This window comes from Uloborus diversus, unplaced genomic scaffold (assembly GCF_026930045.1).
Source record: "Uloborus diversus isolate 005 unplaced genomic scaffold, Udiv.v.3.1 scaffold_469, whole genome shotgun sequence".
NCBI lineage: Eukaryota > Metazoa > Arthropoda > Arachnida > Araneae > Uloboridae > Uloborus > Uloborus diversus.
The window spans coordinates 30,750-55,117 of NW_026558647.1; the positions used below are offsets into that span (position 1 = coordinate 30,750).

Genomic DNA, 24,368 nt, shown 5'->3' on the forward strand with positions numbered 1-24,368 from the left:
TCCCCCTCTATCCGCCCCTGGAAACAATGTGGTAGGGGCTGGCGGCAATCAAAACGACCAGGGAGCGGAGCCCCTTAGCTTTAGTTATGGTCCCACTTAATTCTTAGTGACAATCGCTGAAACTCATGGCAACAAAAGAGAGCGCTACAGGGAATTCCTGTTTCCCCATTACGTTGCTTTTGATTGGTGGATGCAGGGGTTCCGTTCAGCGTCTCTTGCGATCAAAATGGGATCCAATCAAAAATAAACAAACTTCGAAACGTTTCCATTGATTGTTGGATGCATGAGTGGATAGTAGTTGCATACAGAAAAGTCAAATTGTCAAGGCCTGTCACGCGCAGCACCATCTAGTAGCGCCATGCTTTGATTAATCAATGAAACAATCTTTCTTTTTATTTCGGAGTGGGAAGAGAAATTTACATTTGCTCTTGCTCAACGAGCTTTTTGTTTCTCTTCCAACTCGTAGCTAGCACTGCTGTGTGGGTAATAATTGTTGCAGGTCCTAAGTAGCGCCTAAAGTTGAATAATTTTTCGAAATATAAGTACCCAAAATGGAGCTTTAGTTGACATTTTGGTCTCCTGGATCTGGAATTTGAAAATAGAATTTAGAAGAAAGGCTAAACGTCTTTACTCGAAAACAAAGTGAAAATACATGCATATGTTATACATAAAAATATATGTAGTATTATTTTTTTAAGGAAGGTAGCTAGCTGGGGTTAAAATAATAACGTCACCTCCTATGCTTTAGCATTAGCTGACGTCACTAGCTGTCACGTCGCGACTGAGCTCGTCAAACGTAAGCAAGAAGAGAAGCCTAGAAAATATCTCTTATCCTTCTGAATAATGAAACTTTGCGTCGAATGTAATGAAAATTGAAATATAATGCTCGTTTGCGACACAAGTATATTGCGCGGGAATTTTACAGCTGTTAAGTTGTCAAACCTTTAAACAATTAAATGAATTGATTTTGAACTGTTGCTTTTTTTAAAAATATGTTTAGTGCTAGTAAAGTAGAAAATCAAAGGAGTAGATCTAGTTTTCATAAAAACAGGCCTAGTTTACAACCCAATGTTCGAAATAAAGTAGGGCGTTCTTCTTCGGTGGATATTCGAAGTAGAGGAACTTATGTTCCTGCAGTAAAACGAACGTCTTCTGAAGAAAGAGGTAGACCTTCAAGTCGAAGTGTAAAGTATGTTTCAATTAATTAATTGTTTCTTACCTTTTTTTCTGTAATACAGTTTACTTTTGTAGTCAGAAGTTATCGATGCAGTTTCGTTATTTTTTTTTTACTTTCTCTGGGCAGTGAACAGAACACAACTAAATAGCTAACTATTAACAAATTGAAGTGTAAATTGTGTGTGCTTTTTTATTTATTTATTTTTTTAGTATAATTGGGTGTCCCCCCTCCCCCCCAACTTGCTGACGCTTAACCTTTGGTCCCAGAACTATTAAAAATTAGCACAAAAATAAAGAAGAGTATCTTATTTTTTCTAATTTGTATTGTCTTAAAAATGTATTTAGATGGTCTTTGGTTGGGGTGGAAAATAGAGGTGTAGACTGGTATTTTTCTTTGGTAGCCAGTGGCTACCAACACCAAAAACTTTGGTAGCCACTTCAAATTTTTGGTAGCCAAACATACACCCACACACACATATATATATATATATATACAGAAAAGCACCGTTTATACATTTCTCTTTGGTACGTTTTTTGAATTGGTCCCTGCAGAATCCAATACATTTTATTGCATACCTATTGTACGTTTCTGCTTCACTGTACATATATTTTATACATCTATGTATTAAAAAAAATCTTAGCACAATAAAAATCAGTACCAGTGAAGATTGGTAAGTATTTTCCTTCTCTCATTGAAGAAATCTGAGAATGATTTGGATTGAAATAGGATGTCACTAATAATCAATGCCGCTTAAAATGCATACAGATCCATTCAAAAAAGAAAAGGAAAGGAGGTTACAAAGGAAGCATGGCTTCAAAAATAAATTCTTTTATAAAAATAGAACATAAATCAACTAATATAAGGTTGATTCGTCTAAATAACTTTCGTCTGTCAAAAATATTAAGATATGTATAAGATGCAAAAGGATTTAAAACTCAACCACGTGGTTATAGTTATCCGCGAAGTAAGATTACAAAGAAAGCACGATTCCAAAAATAAATCAAGTCTTTAAAATAAACATAAAAATAAGCTAATTTAAGGCAGCCTGTGCCAAAATAGCTTCCGATTATCAAAAATATTAAAATCTGTACAAGATCCAAAGGGATTGAAAACTCAACCACAAAGTGCAATTCCCCGCAAAGTACGATTACAAAGGAAGTGTGGCTTCAAAAATTAATTCTTTTATTAAAGGGGCATTCCACGGTATTTTTGACATTATGTAGAGTCCGTAACGTGACCTTTTTTGGCCATAACTTTTTAATTTACCGTTTGATTTGCAAATTATTTTAATATTAGCTGATGTGTTGGTAGGAAAAGATCAAAATAAAATAATATGCTAATCAAACAGTAAATTAAAAAGTTATGGCAAAAAAGGTCACGTTACGGACTCTACATAAATGTCAAAAATACCGTGGAATGCCCCTAAAATGGAAGATAGACCAAGCTAATCTAAGGTAGTATACGTCAAAATAACTTTCATTTGTCAAAAATATTAAGAAATGAACAAGATGCAAAACTATTGAAAACTCAACCACGAGGTGCAGTTCCCCGCGAAGTAAGATTACAAAGGAAGCATGGATCCAAAAATAAATCCATTCATTAAAATCAAACACGAAATAAGCTAATTAAATTTAGCCTGCGCAAAATAACTTCCGATTTTAAAAAATATTTTTAATATTTACAAGGTGTAAAAGGATTGAAATCTAAATCACGAAGTGCAATTTTTCGCACGAAGTACGATTTCAAATTTAAATGACTCCCTAAATAAAAAGTCATGAAAATTAAACATTAAATAAGCTAATTTAATGCTGCATCTGTCAAAATATTTTCAGATTGAAAAAAAAAATATTATATTAAAATATTCGCAAGATGTAAAAGGAACAAGGGAAGCAGATTTTCGCAGAGCAAGTCATGAAAAGTTTCATGACCCCGGTGTAAGTCGGCCACTTTAAAGTAATTTGTCATCAGAAAGTCATCAGAATTAGCTACGCCGCCGTATTTACGTTTCCCCTCCTCCAGCACTGCAGATGCTGCGGTGTTGACCTTAATTGGGTTCGGGGATCATGTCTGCTGGACCGCGGGGGGTTTCAGTTTTCACCCCCCCCTTCCCAAACAATGCTCTAAGCCCCAAACGCAGTGTAGGTGTAGCAAACGGGAAGTGATCAACGAATCAGAGAGGAGAGGGGCAACATTTCAACTTTTCTTGAAGGTCAGTAAGTGACGTCGCGTCTAGACGAGTGACTACCACAGCATGAAAAACTGGATCCGAAAGCACAGTGCAATCGATAACTTCAACTTGGGTTTTTTTTTTCCCCTTTGGTCACCCGGTGGCGATCGGTGCTGAAATCTTTGGTAGCCATTGAAAATTTTTGGCCGCCAATTGGCGAGTGGCGACCGCTAATCTGCACCTCTAGTGGAAAAGTAGTCTGGGGGCATTACCCCAACCATTCTTCGAGATTGAAACTTGAAAAACACAATTTTTATATTTTTTCTCTAGTTACATTAAGAAATGGTTGCTTTGGGGGTTCTCCCCCGAAAATGTTTCAAAATTGTAGTTCAAAAACAGTTTTAGACGATCTTAGAAGATGTTCAGGGGCAGAAAGATCCGGGGACCCACTTCCAGAAATTTTTCGTAAATAAACAATCTAAAATGTGCAATTGTGAGCCATCTTTGATATCATCATGAGGACCAACGATTTTTCAAAATTAAAAATTCAGAAACAATTTTAATGATGTTAAAGGGAGTTTTTGGAAGCTTTACTCCTGTAATTATTTGAAACTCAAGCCCTGAAACGAGATTTAAGGCTAATTTAAATGATGTTGGCAAGAGGGGAAGGGGCCTCTCATATAAAATGTTCGAAGTTAGTTGTTTAAGAGGCATTTCACGGTATTTGTGACATAGAAGTGTCCGTAACAAAACTTGTTGAAAGGTTAAAATTTTTATATATATTGAAAAAGCACATTCCAAAGGATATGCATGTCATATTTTTTTCTTTATTTACTTCATATTATCCATGTAATCGCAATCAAAACATCAAAAATACAACTTTTATCGTTCAGACTCTACATTGAATTTTTCTTCAATAGTGACTTGAACTGAATTTCAAGCCAAAACTGGTGCTTGGGACAAATAAAGTAAAGGATTATCTTTAATACATGTAATAATTTTAAACAAAAAGTGTATTTGGTAAAAAATTATAAGTTGTGAAAATGGTGATTCTAGAGTCCATAACAATAATTAGAGGAAAAGTTTTGTTATGCATTTTATATCACTAAATTGAACATTTTCTAATTTCATCTATGGTGTTATAATATTCCAAAGTAATTTTCATGAAAATTTAAATTTGGTATTTTTTATTAATTTTCTAAATTTGGTTACAGATTCTACAAAACGTTACGGACTCTACATTTGGCAACTGTTTTAACACAGCTCTTTCTTTACCAAAATGCTTGAATAGCCTGCACAAAAAAAAAAAAAAAGTAGCCCTTTAAAGGGAATTACAACTTATACTTTAAAAAAATTTTGACTTTCAGAAGAATTTTGACTGCACAAGCGTATAGGGGGAGTCGGGGCACATTGCTCTAGCTCTCTACTTTTCTTCTTTTTTCTATCTCATCATAAAATTCAATTAGTAGTTTTTAGCCTACTTTCCCAGTAAAAGTCAGAAAAAGAAGAAAAAAGCATGAAAGAAGACTTAATGCATCTTAAAAATATGGCGAAAAACAAAAAAAAAGTCAAAAATAAATAAAATAATTAAATAAATATCAAAAAAAAAAAAAAAAATTGGAAAGTAGGGTATTGAAATAGGGAAAAATGTCTGTCTTTCTGTCCCCCCCCCCAATAACTTTTGAGTGAATAGTCCGATTCCAATAATTTTTTTTTGATCGAAAGATCTCGGCCAGGACACCTCATTCCTACATTTCATTTTTTGATTTGAACTATTTTTTGTTCAATTTTGAACAGTTCAAAAAAACTTAACATTAGCGCCTATGGGGAAATTCAAGGCAATTCCGAACTGTGAGGCGAATTTGCTTCAAACAAACTTTGTAGGAAATAGCTTTTGATGAAAAACTTGTATATAAAATATCTTATTGATTTGAACAATTTTCCGTTCAATTTTGAGCAGTTCAAATCCCATAACATTAGCGCCTACGGGGAAACTGAAAGTCAATGTAGATTCCGTACTTGAAGGCGGATTTACTTCAAACAAATTTTGTTGGAAATAGCTCTTGACGCCAGACTCCGACTCTGAGAATTTAGGGGCACCTGACTCCGACTCCTGTGCCCGACAATTAATCGGACTCTGACTCCCCGTTTTCGACTCTGATTTCGTAGCTTTGGCAAAAATTTATTCACGAAGGACAAATGATTGACTCCGATTCTTGGATATTCGACTCCGACTCCTTTATCCTGAAATGAGATTGACTCTGACTCCATAGTTATGGTTTTAACTGTGAAATAATTATTGTTGATATAACTTGTTTTTATTTTCATGCCAAAGTTTTAATTTAGATATTCAGTTTTCGGCGGATAAACTCAAAATCATTTATGTGTCTACATAAAGATATGCGCAGACTATTTTTTTTTTTTTTTTTGACAATGAAAATTATTTCTTTAGGTTGACATTTTATTGTTTTTATTTATTTTGGTAAGTGCATTATTTCATTTAAAAAGTTATTTTTGGCAGCAGGGGAAAAAGAAACGATTTTGTTTTTGATATAATGTATTTATTTTAATGAGTTTATTAATTTTAATTATTATTTATTCGTTTTGAAAGCTGTTAAAAAAATTTTTAATGGAAAAAGGGCATTAGCTGCTTTGTTTAAAAAATGCTACTATTTTATTTGTTCATTTTTTGAGAATATTGATCAGGTACTAGAAAGTAGTATGGGTATACGGGAAAGTAGGCTCGTTTAGTTCTTGACGGAACTTCTTGTATTTTCTACCATGAGTTACATTAAATATTTCTCATCATCCCAGAAAATTTTCAATTCATTACCTTTTTTCCCATTAATATTTTAAGAGAACTTTGTGAAGTGAACCAACCTGCCACGGTCCTGGGGTCCCCACATTACAAAAACAACTTCTATTACAATTTTAATGTTAAATATTATCCAGCATTTGTACCAAACAAACGTTTTGTGGTTAGAATCAAAAACCAAAGTTTAAGGATCAATATAATTAAAATTGACCAACATCTACCGTTACACTTTTTCAAGAATCAGCACAATTTGTTTAGAGACGTACGGCCAATACTGAGTAGTTGTAAAATTGTTCAAAGCATATTTTACAATTAATAAAAAAGTGCAAGCATATAATATACTGCAATCATTTACAATTCAAATTTACAAGTAAAATTCAAATTTTGAGAATAATAAAGTTTGTTATGCTTCAATGGAGTAAATATTATATTTTAATGCATCAAAGTTGAGGAAACTTATTTATTAAAAATGGGACAAAAATGGTAAGTACAGAAAATATGAAATGTTTATTTTATTAAATGGATTTTTGCTACTTCAAAATTATTTATAAGTAACATAAAAATGCCTCTTCTAAAAAAATAAAACAACGTTAAAAGCACAAATGTGCAAGAACACTGCAGACATGTGTTTTGGTATTATAAGGAATGCTTTTTTCAGTGCACAAAAGGTGAGCTTACGGATTTAAAGACATTCGGCAAATATCTGATTTTTTTACATTCATTAGCTCACATTTTATGCACTGAAAAAGATGTTCCTTGTAATAAGGAAATAGGTGTCTGCAGTGCTCTTGCACATTTGTGCTTTTAACGTTGTTTCATTTGCTTTTAAAAATAATTTAAGTTTGTCGGACTAGAAGTATGGATTGATATGATTTGTTTTAATTTCAACTTGATTAATCCTACCTTTTATCTATTTGTTTATTTCTACTTTAAAAAATAACTCATTTGTAAAATTATTGACTTAAACAAAATTTTTTAAATAATGCATAGTTAAATTTCTGCTGGAATTTTGTTTTAAAATCTATTATTTGGACATAGAGGTCTACACTACTATTCTAATGAGTTCATAATTCGTCACGTGTGCAGTAACTCGGTACTCAGCCAAAGGGCTACTCGGTACATCTCTAGTTTTTAGCAACTTCAATATTGCTAATACTGGAGTATTGCGTTTTTAATTGTTCTAAAAGTTTTTGTGGGTTTTCTAAAAGTGAGCAAACATACACCAGGTTCTTGGTCTAAAAAAAGTTGTCCTGATTTTTTTTCTTTACAACAAATAAACTGCTAATACTTAAGAACTAAAAGAACTTATTTTAGGAGAGGAATTCAATTCACTGCTTCATTCTTTATGAAAACCATTTGAAAAAATAAAGTTGCTTAATTATGAAAGTTAATCAATCAAAAATAGCACTGCCAAAATAGTAGTTTCTGAAATTTGTTCTAACTGTACCATATGATTTCATTATAGGAATTTTAAAACTATAGGTGCTACTTTTTGTTGGTCGTATTTTTTTTAAAAAAAAGTATTAAAATTATCAAGGCCAGTCTAACGAGTCCCAATTTCCCCTATTATCTTATGGGATGTTGACTGATCTGGTGGTCCCGAATTTCAGTATAATTTCAGTGTGACATTTGAAAAATTTCCAGCATAAAATACCAGTAGGTACATATTGTACAACAAAAAAAGAAAAAAAAATCAATTTTACGTTAAAATAAAGGAAGAACAAAGTAAGGCATGTCTGATGTCATTTAGTACATTAATATTAGGGCCATTAAACAAAAATATAAGATCTTTCGTACCTTACATGAATGATCATACATTTATAAATGCAATTATTTAAACCAGGAATGAACAAAATTTTGTTGCTAAAAAATGTATGTGATTCCTGAAGCAAAAAATGTTGCCTTTTTAAATTGAATCAACAGAAAATTTAACTTACCTTTAAAAATGCAATTTAAAAAGTTTTGGCTTAAAAACATCTTTTTCCTAACATGCCCCCCCCCTTAAAATTTATCCAGAAATTTCGATTTACCGAAGATGATCCGGTATTGATCACTTCAGATAACCAAGGTTCTACTACAAAAGTTAAATTGTTAGTAAAATTTGCATTAAAACCTATCATTTCTAATAAATTCAAGACTGAAGAAATCAACATATCACTTGGTCTGTTCCAACAGGAGGCCACCTTCAATCTGGTACCCCCCCCCCCACCACCTAGAGCTTCGGTGCACCTCACCTAAATATCCCACAGACCCCCCCACCCCCATAATATCAAAAACCTCTCCCCGAAAATGAGAAAAATACCTCTCAAAACACCTCCTAAAAAAACGTCAATGGCACAGTCTGCGGCATGCCCCCCCCTCCCCAGGTGGGCACCCCTTACATTTATGATGAAGAAATAGGCATAACAATTGATTCTGTCATTGTAACTATTGAGCATTGAGGTTGTCTTGTTGTTGTTTGGACTCTATTAAACAATAATTCATACTGGATCCGTCCCTGCTGGCTGATCCACGTGAAACATTCGTACTCAAAAGGAAGAGTCATTAGCAGACACAATAAAGCTTTACAATGAGGAGTAAAACATAGAATTTGATAAAGGAACAAATAAGATCTCGTGCAGCGACAGAAAAACAGGCTAGAGGAATCATGTATATGAGTAAGATGTTCAATGAGAGTATATTCAAGGACTCTCGGAAATACTCTCAGAATCTAAGCCATAAATGCAAAATTTTAGACAGTCCTTGGTGATATTAGAGGTAAGAGGAAAGGCTCCGGGGACCTTTTCGGAATTTATTCAATGTCCTGAAAATGAAATTTCAGACTATGTTTAAGGATGATGCAGGGCTGTTTTTCGAGAGTTTAGGTAGGGGCACACTCGTAGATGCTTCTTGAAATCAAAGTGCTTACGTAATTCTAGACCATCTTTGATGGCGATAAGAGAAGACGTGGTGTTTGAAGATGTTTTCAAAGTCCAAGTTTCAAAATTGAGCTTCTAGGCTAGGTTTGATAGCGCAAGTTGAAGGGATAGAGTTCGACACCTCTCTCCCTCCTCTTTTTTTTTTTTTTTTGGCAATGTCTCTATCCTTTTTACTTGATTAAATTATTGATAAAAATGTTCTGAGAAACTCGATCAGTTTTTCTTTTCTAAAATTTTTTGACTGCTTTGGTTTTTTTCTATAATGAAATGTTTCCAGTTTTTTTTATTTTTATTTGTTTAAACACGAGCCATTTCCGGGGCCCCCATCAAAAAAACTTTCAACATTTACAACCGATATGGTTCTTTTCAGCAGTACCTTTTCACTTTTTTTTGTCTTAAATGTCATGCCTCCTGAATATCGCTATAAAATTCTTGTTTGAGTTCGCTTTTTATATTTAAACACTTAGAACTATTGGTGTGGCTAGTCATTACATTTTAAAAATCTCGTTGACTCTGTTTCAACTTTTTCTCTATTTAAAATGCATTTTTTTGGCACATATATTTTTCTCCACTTAACTGGGATTTCCACAATATTTTTATTAAAAGAAGGCAAAAAAAGACAGAAATGTAATTATGTCAGCGGCCCCTATGAAGTTATGTTTATTCACAAATTCATTTTTTATTTGACTGAAAGCTTGGTTAAAAAAAAGTTTGAAACATACGTTTCAGCGGCCCTCAGGTAAATCATAATGCAGAACCTTGGATGTTCCTAAATAATATTCAAAGATTGCATTTGCTTTCAAAATTTTGCTGAAAAAGCCCCTTTTTTGACACCTTTATTCCATTTTTTCAAGATCACAAAGGTTTCCTTTTAGTTTTTTTTAATCACGAAATTGGTGGCTCGATTTCTGAAAAACTGGAAGGGGGGGGGGGAAGCAACACCTTTCTTGGCAAAAGTCCTAGTGCCCCCCCATAAATGTTTGGTCACACTACGCCTCTGGGTGTACTATATCATACTTAAAAAAGATCGAGTAACATTTCCGTTAATTGTGCGCCAATTGGCATTCTGCACAAATTCATACCACAGGGAAAATAAATCACCTAATATCCAGCATCATACATAGCAATTTTCCTGCTGCCTATGTATTCATGTCAGTGGTGGATTCACAAAAGGGGGGCAATCGCCCCCCCCCCCCAACACATTACACGACTTTAATTCCGAAATTTTTCCATGGGAGAGTCCTTCAACCCCCTCTCTCCAATGTCATCGAAGATTGCCAAAAATTTCAAATTTTTAGAGCTTCAATTTCGAAAATATCGGTGGAATCGAACACTTTTTCGAAAATGTCGTTAAAGAGGGCCTTCAATTAAGTTTTTAGAACTTCAATTCTGAAAAAAATTCCGAGGGAGAACACCCAATCCCGAGCCTTTATCCTAACATAAATAAAGATCCATTAGCATTACGTTTTTGAAGCTTCGATATCGAAAATTTGAGGGATAGCTCCTGACCTCATATTTTTTAACGCTATCATCAAAGATGGCCATTGGCCAACCATCGCATTTCAAGACTCCAATTTCGAACAATTTCCTATGGAATATTCCAAACCCTGTTCCTCCCCCTTACGTCATATAAGATGACTTACAACTGCGTTTTCAGGGCTTCAGTTTCGAAAAATTTCCAGAGAGGAGCCCCCATATCCTCTTTCCTCATCTTCCAACATCATTCAAAGATTGTCTAAAACAGCGTTTTTGGATCTCCTACATCAAAAAGTTTCTGGGGAAAAGTTCTGAACCCCATGTCTTTTGCTATGTCATCAAAGGTTGCCTACAATTGCGTTTTTAGGACTTAAATTCCAAAAAAATTTCGTGTTAAAGAAAGCCCCTGAAACCCCTGGTTTTTAGCATCACTAAAGATATCTAAAATTGTGTTTCTGAATCTCTAATATCGAAAAACGACTGTGGGAGAGTTCCTGAATTTCATCTTTTCCCTTCAAAAAATTAAAGATAGCAAGCAATTGGTTTTTTTTCGAAAGTATTCCCTTAAGTTTCAAAATTTTTCCGGAGGGGTAAGTCAGGGTTTAAGCTGGGTTCAAAAATTCTTTAGCATAAAAGCTAAAATTGATGGAAAAATGTTAGCAAAATGCTAAAATGTTACACATTCTCATATATTTATATATGCCTTTAGTGTGTTTCATCTCCAGTTGAGAATAAAATTCATATTTCATTTGTGACATCCTTGAAGAAATGAGTGCAACAGCAATTTTTTTAAAACATAAAATAAAAAAAAACATGATTGGTGTTTAGAACGTTGCAGTCCCCTCCTCCTAATAAAGCAGTTTTTGGGGGGACATAATGCTGGATAAGATTAACAGTTATTGAACTTAATTGTAGTTTAAACATCTTAGCTAAGATTTAAAAAAGATTAAGTTGATTATCGCCATGCACGCTTGTTCTCTAGGATCATATATTTCTTCTTTATTTAAAAAACTAATTTATTTTTTATTCGAGCAAAAAAGCGAAAATGCATTGCTTTATTTTCGCAATTCAGATAGTGTTTTCGCATTATGCGAAAAATGCGACCGTAGCGGAAACCCTGGGGTAAGTCCAAGCCTCCCTTTTACTTATTAACCACCAAATAGTCTTAATCTTTTTCGAACGAGAAATCAGATCTGGGATTTTGGGCGCTCCCTTTATCTTGTTGTCCAACAGTCAAAGAGAGATTATTAAATATCTTGATACTGCAACAGTTCTTTTAAAAGGAAAAAAGTTCAATTGAGGACCTATTTGGCTACTGAAAATAGTTCACGAGCCCTCAAACAAATGAAAAGTTGATGGGTCTCGAATATAAGTAGAAATCCTTTTTTTTTCTTTCAATTTTTTTTCTTGGTACTCGAAACACTTAACTTTCATTCAAACTCTTTGAACAATTTTCATTATTCAAAAAAAACGAAAACCTTCATACTTCATTTCTTAAACTTTTTTAAAATTTTACTTTCATTAGAACTCCCCTCCCCCCTCCCCTTTTAATGTATTACTCAATCCGCCCCTCCCAGCAGGAGCGTCTGGATCTGCCACTGATTCATGTCTTGCGGTTGTCGCTGAAGTACAGATGTATGGTTTCAGAGCAAAGAGATTCCTCCCTCATCTCTCAAACTAAAGTATAGCAAAGTAAAGAAATGTGCAGTTATTTTTTAAACACTTCAACAAGTTAAGGTCAGTTTTCAGGGGTCAATTTAGACCCGAATTGGGTCCGTTTTGCGACTCCTCAACAATATTTAACATCATAAAAGCAGCCCATTTACAAAAATCCACATCATAAAAGCGGCGTTTCAACCTTGGAAGACTCATATTAAACCAAAGCAGAATTTGCTACTAATATTTCAGCTGGTTTATTTTGTTTTAATGACGAAATACTTCTAAACTAAATATATAATACTTTACAGAGTGTCCTTGCATCTGGAAAGTCATGGGAAATTATAGATTTCAACAATGATCAAATTTTGGAAAGTTGGGATTTTAAAAAATGATTAATCATGAGAATTGGATGGCAAATTAGTCATGGATTTGAGTTCTAAAACATGCATGCTTAACAAAACTTTATGGATAAGGTTAAAATTTTGAGCATTTTTACTGTTTTTCACATTCTACACGTTAGTCCTGTTTTTAACGTTTATCAAAATTTGATAGTATCCATTTTCTGTAAAACTCGCTGGTTTTTATTTACTATTTTAATATTTGATTCTATCATTCGGAAAATTATAATTCCCTTCTTATACGTCATATTGTGTAATTAAAAGGTTGTACATGCATTATTTTGCCTCGCCCACTAGAAAATTTAAATCTATTTCAATCATTTAAAAGTATGGGAATTATTTTAATATATGCAGGCTTAGGATGACTAATTTTGTGATTTATTTTATTTATTTGTTGTTAATTTAATTTTAGTACTTAATAACTTTATTGATAACTGCATATTTTTTGGAAACTGTTAGCTTTGAAATATAATAAGCATTTAATAGCTTAAGTCTTTAATTTGTATTTAAAATAAAACATTTATTTTTTAAAAAATCTCGATACATTATTTAAAAAAAAAATTGCCCTCTTTGCCAGGAAATTTAGTATATCATTATTGACACAAATTTGAAGATTATTTTACTCGGGGAATCCATTTTTGAGTAAATATATATATATATATATATATATATATATATATATATATTTTTTTTTTTTGAATATTTTTAGAGATAAGAAAAATGTTATTGTGTGTGGGAGGGGGGGGCGGCACATTATTCCGCTTTTCTACTTTTATTTTTTTATTTTCCTCAGCACACCAAAGCAACGTAGGAAATAAGCAATATTGCATCACAGTTAGCGATTCAAAACAAATGAAACACAGCACAAAGTCATAAATTGCCTCAAAAACCCTGAACATTTTTGAAATGTGAATGACAAAGATGTTGATGCAATGTATATTTTCTGATTTTAGTTGACTATATTTATGAATAAATAGGATACAATTCTTTGGTTTTATTTTGTAGAAGATCAACGACAAAAGTTAGCAACTGAAGTCATTGTTGAAGAAATTTTTAATTCACATATATTAAATACTACACTTCTTAAGTCTTGTTTGTTTTCTTGTTGAAAATATGATGTAACAAATGTCATGAAATTGCTCCTCAATTTTACAGAACTGCTTCTCAGTATCAATTTGTGGAGCACTATTGCAATATGAAATAGTTTACTCAAAATAGAATACAGTATACACTCGATGTCTCAAAAACCTTAATGTGAGAAAAAATTATTTTTCCCTTGATTTTGCTCATTTATTAAATGTTAATTTTCATTCTTATGTTGAAGAGTTTTTGATCAAAGCCTTGTTGTGTCGACCCATTAAGTCAAACATAATTTTTGCGGAAAAAACACAGATCATTGTCTCGAAGCAACTTAGGGACATTTCCAAAGTTTTCTCACATGTACCCTTTATTATTTCTCAGGAATTGGGAATGTGATTCTGAGAAGCTTATCTACTCTCAATTTCAGTCTAGAGCCCAGGGGTGTCAGAAAATGTAAGTCCTGAGATGCTCAAAAAAACTACCTAAAACTTTTCGCCCGTCTATTTCTACCTTCGTAAAAAGGGGAGATGAACAACAACCCCTTTAGAGACACACTGAATGGTGCAATCCTTTCTCCAACTTCTTTTGTTCTGGGGTGCTCGAAACTTGTTTGAAACCGTTCTGCTATTTTGGTAATCCAAATTTTTGATAAGTTTATGATAACTTACGATGTTTAAACGAAAAGCCGAAGGGCTAAATTTCGTAAGTCAGTCAACAATGTTACATGCTTATAAAAGCAGAGATAATATCACACAGTGGAAGGTGCAGAATCAAATATTAATGTGAAGAAATGAACATTGGAAACTTGTTAAAATCTTACCAAAAATTTATTGGTCCATAGTAACTAAAATAAATATAACTAACAAAAATAAATTTTTAAGAATAAAACCCGGCCATAAGTGGAGGCGGAGTTCGCAACTCCCCAACACCTATCGGACCAAACTCACAAGAGGCTGACGAACACAAAAGAAGAGAGAGAGAACGATTGGAATCGTTCACTATTTATACTTGCCTCATTTGCATATGATTGGGCATCAAAGGATGCCAACCTAAAACTGAAACTTTACACGTGCCGAAAGAGTTGAGAAGTTAATCTAATTTGAATAAAGTTAATTTTATATTACATTACATTAGGAATGAGAACGCGGATAAATATCGTTTACCGATGTCTATCATATCCCCCCTTCTCATTCAGTAATGTTATTAAACTTTAAATTTTTATACAATTTTAATAGATTCAAAAAATAACCCAAAAAAATCCACAAAGGGCCAGGCTTAATCTTTTACAAAAAATTTAACAATTCAACAATAAACAAATATGGATATATATCCATCATAATACATCATCCATCAGCAGCTGCAGCTCAATACATCACCGCTTATTTGATTGAAGTCCTTTCTCAAAAAAGTCCTTCTTGCCTATTGATGATACACAGTCCAAGGAAATAGTAAGTCCAAGATTAACATTTCCACTGCAAACTATCTTGTCAAACTGTAATTGACAAAAATACTCGAAACAGTATCTTTGAAAGAGATAGGCACAATGATTTTACAAAAAAAAATTTTTTTTCACAATGACAAAATTATTTAAAACGCTTAGTTTCCAAAAATAAACTCTTGTCATTGAATCAAATTCCTCCATCTCAAAGATTAAACCAACGAGAAATTTGAAAAAGAATTTCAGTTGTTACAAAAATATTTATACTTTAATATCCCATTATATTTATTATACTAAACAATTTAATACCATTAAAAATTAACAAAATATTTGTTCACAAAAACGATTCAGTTCAAAACGGGTCTGCGGCTTCGTAAAAATATCAGCCCTATTGGATTTACTGCCCACATGTTTTACGGTAAAAATGTCCCGTTGAATCAAATCACGAACAAAAAATAATTTTACATCAATATGTTTTGTACGGTGATTTTCAATCGGAGATTTAACAAAGTCAATGGCCGATTGATTATCAACGTACATTACAGATTTAATTTTACTTTTTCTAACAATTCCCCAGCGTAAACATTCGTTTAATACACGGTCAAACCACATAAGCTCTTTAGACACTTCACAAAGGGCCACAAACTCACTTTCCATAGTGGAAAGGCTAATACAACTTTCCTTGAAGGTTCGCCATTCAATCGGCGCATTATCCAACAAAATTAACTGCCCCCCGAGTGAAGTTCGATCATCTCGATTAGCTGCATAATCGGCGTCAGAAAAAGCTATTAATTGGGTTCTATTACAATTTAATTTAAGTTTTAAATCTTTTGTTTGAAAAACATAACCCAGAAGTTTTAAAAGACCGTTCCAATGAATGACACCAGGGTTGCTTTGAAATTGACTGAAGATATTGACCGCATAACAAATGTCCGGTCTCGTTCTGCTCGCAATGAAAGAAAGACAACCCAACAAATTACGATAAGGAATCTTTGACATTTCAAGTTTTTCATTTTCTGTATTAGGACAATTCAATTTCGAAAAAACAGTACCTTTACAAATCGGCAATGATGAAACCGGAAAATTAAAATGTTTGAACTTTTCAAAAACTTCAATGATATATTTCGTTTGGAACAAATTCAAACCATTTTCAGTTCTTTAAAATTCAACACCTAACAGTTTTTTCGTTTTTCCGAGAACTTTTAAGTCAAAATTTTTCCTAAGTAAATTTAAAACATGATTTAAATTCTTTTCTTTCCGTGCGAGCAAAACAATATCGTCAACATACAACAATAAAATGACACATGAATTATAAATATAAACACAATTACATTCTTCAAATTTCTGAAAACCAATTTTCAATAAAACACTGTTTATCTCAAAAAACCACATACGGCCACTCTGGTGCAAACCGTAAATTGCTTTATTAAGCTTACAAACTAGATTTTCTTTCCCTTCCGTTGCAAAACCCGGTGGTTGTCTCATAAAGATGCATTCTTTTAGAGGTGCATATAAATAAGCATTCTTCACATCGCACTGCAAATCGAACCAACCTTCTGATATTTTCAAGGAAAAGAAAAATCGAACCAATGAAAAATGAATCGTCGGACTAAAAGTCTGATCGTACGATTCAGGGGATTGTGCATATCCCTGAGCAACAAGTCTCCCACGATACCTAACAATTTTCCCCGATTCATCTCTTTTAACATTGAAAACTCATCTCGATCCGATTGGTTTTTCATTTGCAGGCAAAGGTGTTAAATCCCACACTTTTCTAGAATGCATAACCTCTAATTCATCCCTCATTGAATCTAACCACTGGTTCTTTTGCTTAGATTTAAGAACCTGTTTGTAATTCTTAGGAATTACAATTTCATCATCTAGTCATAAGTTACATAAATTTAAATGAACAGTTTGATCAGAAATTTCACCTTGATATAAATTTTTACCATTAAAATCAAATAAATGTGGCTTAAACAAAATAGCATTTTTAGAACAATAATTTTCAACATCATTTAAAGAACGTAATCGTTTAGAAGAATGTTTCTCATAAAAATAAATATCAGTACGAGATTTATCTCACCTTGGGATTGCTTTCCTCACCCATTCTGTTTCACGCAGCTGGGCGCGTGGTGGGTTTTCCCCATTTTCACTCAAGTCAGAATTCGAATCTGATTCATCCCCGCTCGTCTCGCTTTCACTCTCATCAGAAGATAAGAATTTAGACGGCGTACTCGGGCTTTCACTTCCGTTATCCGATTCGGAATTCGGTTCATTTTCTGAATTTTCAGAATCTGATTGAATATTTGACCATTTGAGACAGGGACCCAGCACAGCTCCACTAGAGTCACTTTCTGATATATTTTTAAAAGCTTCTTTGTAATAAACATTTTCATTAAAATTTACATTTATACTTTCAAAAATTTTTCCGCTTTCGGGAATCCAGATACGAAAACCCTTAGTGTTAAATGCATAGCCCAAAAATATACCTTTTTTAGCTTTAACATCAAGTTTATGTCTTTGCTGACGGGGTGTTCCAAGATAACACAAAACACCGAAAGGTTTGACGTGCCTAGCACTTGGCTTACGTCCACCATATAACTCAAAAGGTGTTTTCGTTTGTCCTGAGTGACAAATCCTATTCCAAGTATAATTGAAATAAAGCATAGCATCCGGCCAAAATCTTTTACTTAGCCCGCTTTCTTCCAATAATACTGTTGCAGCATTAGCGGCTGAGCGATTGTACACTTCGGCCAAACCGTTCATCTCTGGACTGAAAATATTGGTTAACTCATGTTTTATACCGTTATCCAAACAATAATTGTCAAAAACTTTATTTACGAATTCTCCCCCGTTGTCAGTTCTAACAGCTTTTACTTTAAGATTTAAAAATCTTTCAGCACGCTTTATGTGCCTTATGAAAATTTCTGGTACTTTGCTCTTTTCACTAATTGGATACAAAGCAGATTTACGTGAAAAATCATCAATGATTGATAAATAAAAACGTTCCCCCTTATTTCCCTTAATATTACATGGACCCCACACATTAGCATGAAGTAATTCAAGGGGACATTTAGACCGTATTTTACCTATTGGTTTAAATGAAACACGTTTAAATTTACCAATTTTACAATTTTCACAATCTATTTTTTACATTTTTGAATTTAGGCAGGCCATGGACACACTCAAATTCACCGCTCTTTCTGATACTATTGGTGTTAATATGTGCCAGCCTTCTGTGCCACAATTCTAATTTTTCTACATTAGAGCATTCAATTTTCTCATTTTCGAAATGATCATTACTTTTATTTAGTTTTATACTTTCTTGATACGATTTATTATACAAAATTTGAGGTTTTACAAAATAAATGCCATTTCTTAAAATTGCTCTAAATATAAATCCATTTCGACCAGATATCGTCACGGAGCCGTTTCCCCCTTCAAACTTAGCACCCCCCTTATCGAATTTAGTACCCGATAACAAATTTTGACGCAGATTAGGAGAGTACATTACATCTTTTAAAACAATGATAGTATCATCAAACTTTAATTTCACAGTTCCCATCCCCAAAATGGGGAAAGTTTCATTTCTAACGGCTACAGACATTTCTTTGTTTCGTGATGGTTTAAAGTCCTCAAACGCACTACGAATGTTGACGAAATGATGGGTGGAACCAGTGTCAAAAATAAATTCATTTGGGTCTTCTGATACTTCATTTAGATGTACTTCGGAAATGAAAAAGTTCTGGTACTCACATGTTTCCTTTTCCACTGATGGGGAACTGCACCTCGCAGTTTTCTTGTTCGTCTTCCTCTTATTCCGGATTGGTGATCTTGACTTTCTGTTACGTTGTTCGAGGTCCTTGTCAACTTTATTTTGACACACGTTACTTTTATGGCCGGGTTTATTACAGTTAAAACAAATTAGTTTCCCTTTTACTCCTTTCTTGTCAAAATTACCCGGTTTCTTTACAAAGTTAGCCCTGCCGATAATTTTATCATCCTCATCTTTTAGTCGAATTCGCGATTCCTCGGCAATAAGTTCGCTGACTACTTTATTAAATGTGAATTCCTGTGCAGTAGTTCTAAGAATAACTTGACAAATATTGTCAAATTCTGAGGGCAAATGACGCAAAATCTGAAAAATCAAATAATTTTCAGAGAAATTCGCGTCTATAGCCTTAATTCTTTCGAAAATTTGCCGAGTACGAGCAGCGAAAAGATTTATCGACTCTCCCTCTTTTATACGACATTGGGATAACTCTGAAAACAATGTCATGTGCTGACAACGATTGTCAGGAAAGAAGTGATCTTTCAAAGCCTTCCAGGCATCAGCCTCGTTGACCTGATTTTCAATTATCTTTTTGAAATTTTTCTCCAAATTTAAATAAATTATGGATAGAGCCACATCCTGTCGATTTTGAAAATTACGAATCTCTTGCTCAGTAGCCTTTTTTTCATCATTAGAAAAAGGTTCCTTTTCAATGCCATTTACAATCTTCCATAGACCTTGTTCCATTAGGACAAATTTAATATCAGATGACCAACTCACATAGTTGTCAGACCTTAATTTTTCGATAGGAACACTCTGGGATGCCATGATTGATAAGAACACGAAAAACGCCAAAAATAAAAAAAACCTAATTTCAAAAAAAACAACCAACAAAATCTCAAAATATCCCCGAAAAAAAAAACCTAAATAGTACAACTGTTACAGCTTCCCCCCTGGAACAAGTCCAGGTCTTCCGCTGAATTTAGCAGCCACTATTCTGCCTAACACCAAACCAACTATACCCCCCCATAAAATGCAAACGAAACATCTGAGAAAAAGTTTACACTACACATGGCTTAAAGATTCGATACAAATTTCCAAAAGGCAAAAGAAAAGCTTCTATTTTCACAGTTTTCATTCAACGCCGATGCGGGGAAAACAATTTGAAAAGATTTCCAAACACTTGTCATCTACCGATTCAGCAAAAAGACAAGTCAGTTACAACTTCCATTTCATCACAAAAACACGAAGTCTAATACTCTACTCTGCTGACAATTCGAAAACATCTTAATACATCATGATACTGAACACGTAATTGTTATGATACAATTGGGTAGGGCTGGGCCCATAACCCTTATGATAACTTACGATGTTTAAACGAAAAGCCGAAGGGCTAAATTTCGTAAGTCAGTCAACAATGTTACATGCTTATACAAGCAGAGATAATATCACACAGTGGAAGGTGCAGAATCAAATATTAATGTGAAGAAATGAACATTGGAAACTTGTTAAAATCTTACCAAAAATTTATTGGTCCATAGTAACTAAAATAAATATAACTAACAAAAATAAGTTTTTAAGAATAAAACCCGGCCATAAGTGGAGGCGGAGTTCGCAACTCCCCAACACCTATCGGACCTAACTCACAAGAGGCTGACGAACACAAAAGAAGAGAGAGAGAACGATTGGAATCGTTCACTATTTATACTTGCCTCATTTGCATATGATTGGGCATCAAAGGATGCCAACCTAAAACTGAAACTTTACACGTGCCGAAAGAGTTGAGAAGTTAATCTAATTTGAATAAAGTTAATTTTATATTACATTACATTAGGAATGAGAACGCTGATAAATATCGTTTACCGATGTCTATCAGTTTAGTCTTATAAATCACAATCAAATTTTGCTGCTTCACTAGAGATTTTTTTTTAAATTCTTTTTTCTCTATTATTTTCAGCTCATTTTAAAAATTAAATTTTTTTTATTGTATTAAGACTTTTTTTAAGTCTTAATACAATAAAAAAAATTTAATTTTTTAATTTCTTACTTTAAACTTTCATTACATGTTTTCACTTATTTTTAACTGTGGTGAACTAATTTTTAGAATAATATTTTATTATAACTATGACCTTGTTATCTCCAAAACTAGATACCTCTATTTTTTTTACCGTCCCTTTGACTTCATGATATCGAGAGTATACTGTACTTATTTTCCACACTACACCAAATTGTTACAAAATTGGTTCAATATACACTGCTCAAAAAAATTAGAGGAGCACATGGTTTCAACAAAATTGAAAAAACATTATTCTGGAAACAAATTTCCAATAAAGCCTCCATATTTTCAGGAAACATGAGAATGAAACATAAACTTCGGAAGCAAATCAACGTTTCTGTCGTCGAAAAGCAGAAAAAGGATACAAGTGCAGAAATCGTGATTTAACAGAAGCTCATTTTTTCACTGTCTGAGCGGTAAAATTCAACTGTTCATTGCCTTTTTGATTGGAAAATGCAACAACACCGTAATTTACGGATTCCATGGCCTGACATTTTATCGGGGGACTGGAATCCGGGCAAACACAAAGAACAGTAGCAGACGATGTTGGATAGGCATAATTCGTTTCACTGTTCTAGAGGAGTAAAGTTCCCAGTCAAATGTTTTCTGCCTTTTTTTTTTTTTTTCTTTGCTGTATTGCATCTTACTACACGTGTATACTTCATTGTATCTCTTTGCAAGGCTACCTCACAACGATTTCTTCACTTTTGTGTGATTGTCAAATTGCTCCCCTAATTGTTTTGAGCAGTGTATAAGTATGCCAGCAAAGTGCCCGATTATGACTGATTTCTGATTACTGCTGATAATGCATGCATCCCTAGCATGAATTGAGGTAGTGAAAAGCAAAGGGATGCAAGTGGCAAAATTGAAAATTTGGAGATAACCAGTACAAATGATAGGTAAACTCTCCTTTGTCTTGGGGCAAGAGTAGCCCTGTACTAGTAGTCCTGGTAGGTGCTGCTGTACAGCATGATTTAGAAAAAATTTCAATGAAAGTCTACCTAAGATCTGATCTTTAAATGCATTTTACTTGAAACTTAAAATAGTCCACTTGTTTTCCTTTGCTTCTTGCTGCCTTAATTGCTCAAACCATGAAAATTGTGTTTTTTTGTAGTGGATGTTGACAATTTCTGAATAGTACGGATTTTTTACGGATGGGTTGGTACTTACTCAATCCAATTCCAAGTTCCATTTAATGTTTTGTTTTCCGAAACATAAATTTGACTGAGATGTTTTTTTTAAAATTATTTAGTTGAACTCATGTTTATTTGCAATACCCCTAAAAGCAACAAACAGCAATCTGAATTTATATACCCATGCAGTTTACTTATGAAAGTAGGATATTTTCTTTAAATATTTCATGAATATTGAAGTTTAGAAATGTGTTATGTGTTTTGGAAATAAATGGTTTGAATAAAATTAAAAGTTCATAGTTTTTTCATAAATATGCATTTTTCAGCAAAGGAATCCTATATTGAACAATTATTTTTCATAAACATATTAGGGATCAAAAACGGCAACTTTTACTCTGTTCTTTATTTTATTTCTGAAAAAAATAGCAGTATTGTAAAGTTCTGGAAAAATAATTTGGCTCTGAAGTACTTAAATCACACACACAGAGTGTGAACTGAACTTACACATAGAAAAGGATCTAGATAACTTAGTTAATGAAAATTAAGATTTTAAAATGCTACATGATTTATATATCATATGTAGGTTAGAATAGCACATTAAATTGCAAAATATTTTTTTAAAAACTTTTAAAGTGATTTTAACCAATTATTATTTTCTCACAACCACTTGATTTAAATCAACAAACCCTATTTAAAACTCTAAACTACCTTCCCAGGAGAATTGATCCTCCATAGGGAAAAAAACAAAATAGAGGTCTGTCTCTGTCTGGTTTTCGCAAAGTACATTAAAAGAAAAAAAAGATTGATGTGGAATGGATTCAGCTGAAATTGGGATGTCAAAATTCAGAACATTAAAGCCTTTTAATTTGCCTGCAATTTTGTTTTGGTGTATTGTATCAGTTTCTTTTAAACATGATTACCTTTATTTTAGATGGTCCAGCGGTCGCAAGAGCTCCATCAATCTAGCTGAAGGGAAAAAGATAATGAAAGATCCGAGGCCTTTAACTGATAAAAATTACCAAAAGACTCAAATACAAGAACTGCTCCAGGTATGTTATCTTAATATGTTCTCCTGAATATTAAGTTAGAGTTTCATCAGCCATGAAGGAAAACATGTTAGAAAATCTAAAAAATTGCTTCTTTGATGAGGGTCAGGTCGAGTCAGTGTTAGAAATAAGCGGTCATTTGCCGCAATTTGAATCACACTAAAATTTTTCTTTTCTGACTCATCGTGACTAAGGCCCGTGGTCTGAAGTTTCCAATAATTTTCATAAAATGTAAATAGGTATGAAATTTGTATTTAGGAGATCTTGAAAGTACTGTTCTGAAAATGCGATATAAAGCATTATTAAGGTGACCATTTATGTTTTTCCTCGCAACAAGACATTTACCAATTTTGGGCATCTGCAAGTATATATTAAAAGAAAAGTGGATTTTTTATATGGTTTATGACAAACAAAATCACTTAAAAGAGAAGAATTGGTGCTTTTTTTTGGTATACAGTTTTGTTTGAGTACATCTGCTGCTGATTTTAAATAAAAATGAAACTCAGAATTTTGCATAGTTCTCTTTTAAAATCAATATTGCATTTAAGACCTACAATTTGCAACTCTACTTTTTTGCTAGACTGCAAGTTAGTCATAAATGAAAATACCTTTTCTTTGAATGCATTAGGATCAGACAAACATAAAATATATTAAATACAAATACTGATGTGACACCTAGCAACTAGCTCGGGGCTCAGCTAGGCTTTTCCTAGTCGATTTATGTTGGATATAATTTGAGGTTAATGGCCTACAGCTAAGCTGAAAATTAGGCAACTCATTTCCAACTAAAAATTTGAGGTAGTGGTCTGCCCGAAGAAAATAAAACATGAATCATTCTTTACACTGAAAAACATTTATTTAACATATATTGAGAAAATGATTACAACATAATGATTTGTTCCCCGAAGAAAAATTAAAAAAAAGAGATCTTACAATAAGTCCATGCATGGATCAAAAGTCCTGTCGATGTTCCATGGTGACACCTCACCGGTAGATGGACGGCATAGCAATTTCCACCAGAATTGCAGGCTGGTCAGTTCGTACCACGTGAGCAACAGTTCACCACATCAGGAGAAAAAACATATCGAAGATGGACACAATCCTCTTTCCCCGGAGAACAAACGACCCACATCAGGGAAAATTATAACTTTTCACTTTGATAGACGTCATCACAGCACGCGCTTTCCAAACTGAAGACATCAGCAGTGCATTATTCAAGAAAGATCAGACCTC

The 24,368-nt window shown here is 33.4% G+C and overlaps 1 protein-coding gene across 1 annotated transcript in view; it reads left to right on the top strand.

Annotated features, from left to right (window-relative positions):
• The first annotated feature begins 941 nt into the window (after positions 1 to 941).
• Positions 942 to 24,368, top strand: part of LOC129233496 (kinetochore protein NDC80 homolog) — a 91,156-nt gene continuing 67,729 nt past the window's right edge. The window contains exons 1-2 of the mRNA XM_054867515.1: positions 942 to 1,189; positions 23,021 to 23,138. Coding sequence (XP_054723490.1) covers positions 993 to 1,189; positions 23,021 to 23,138 — 315 coding nt within the window. The 5' untranslated portion in view covers positions 942 to 992. The remainder of the gene's footprint in view (positions 1,190 to 23,020; positions 23,139 to 24,368) is intronic.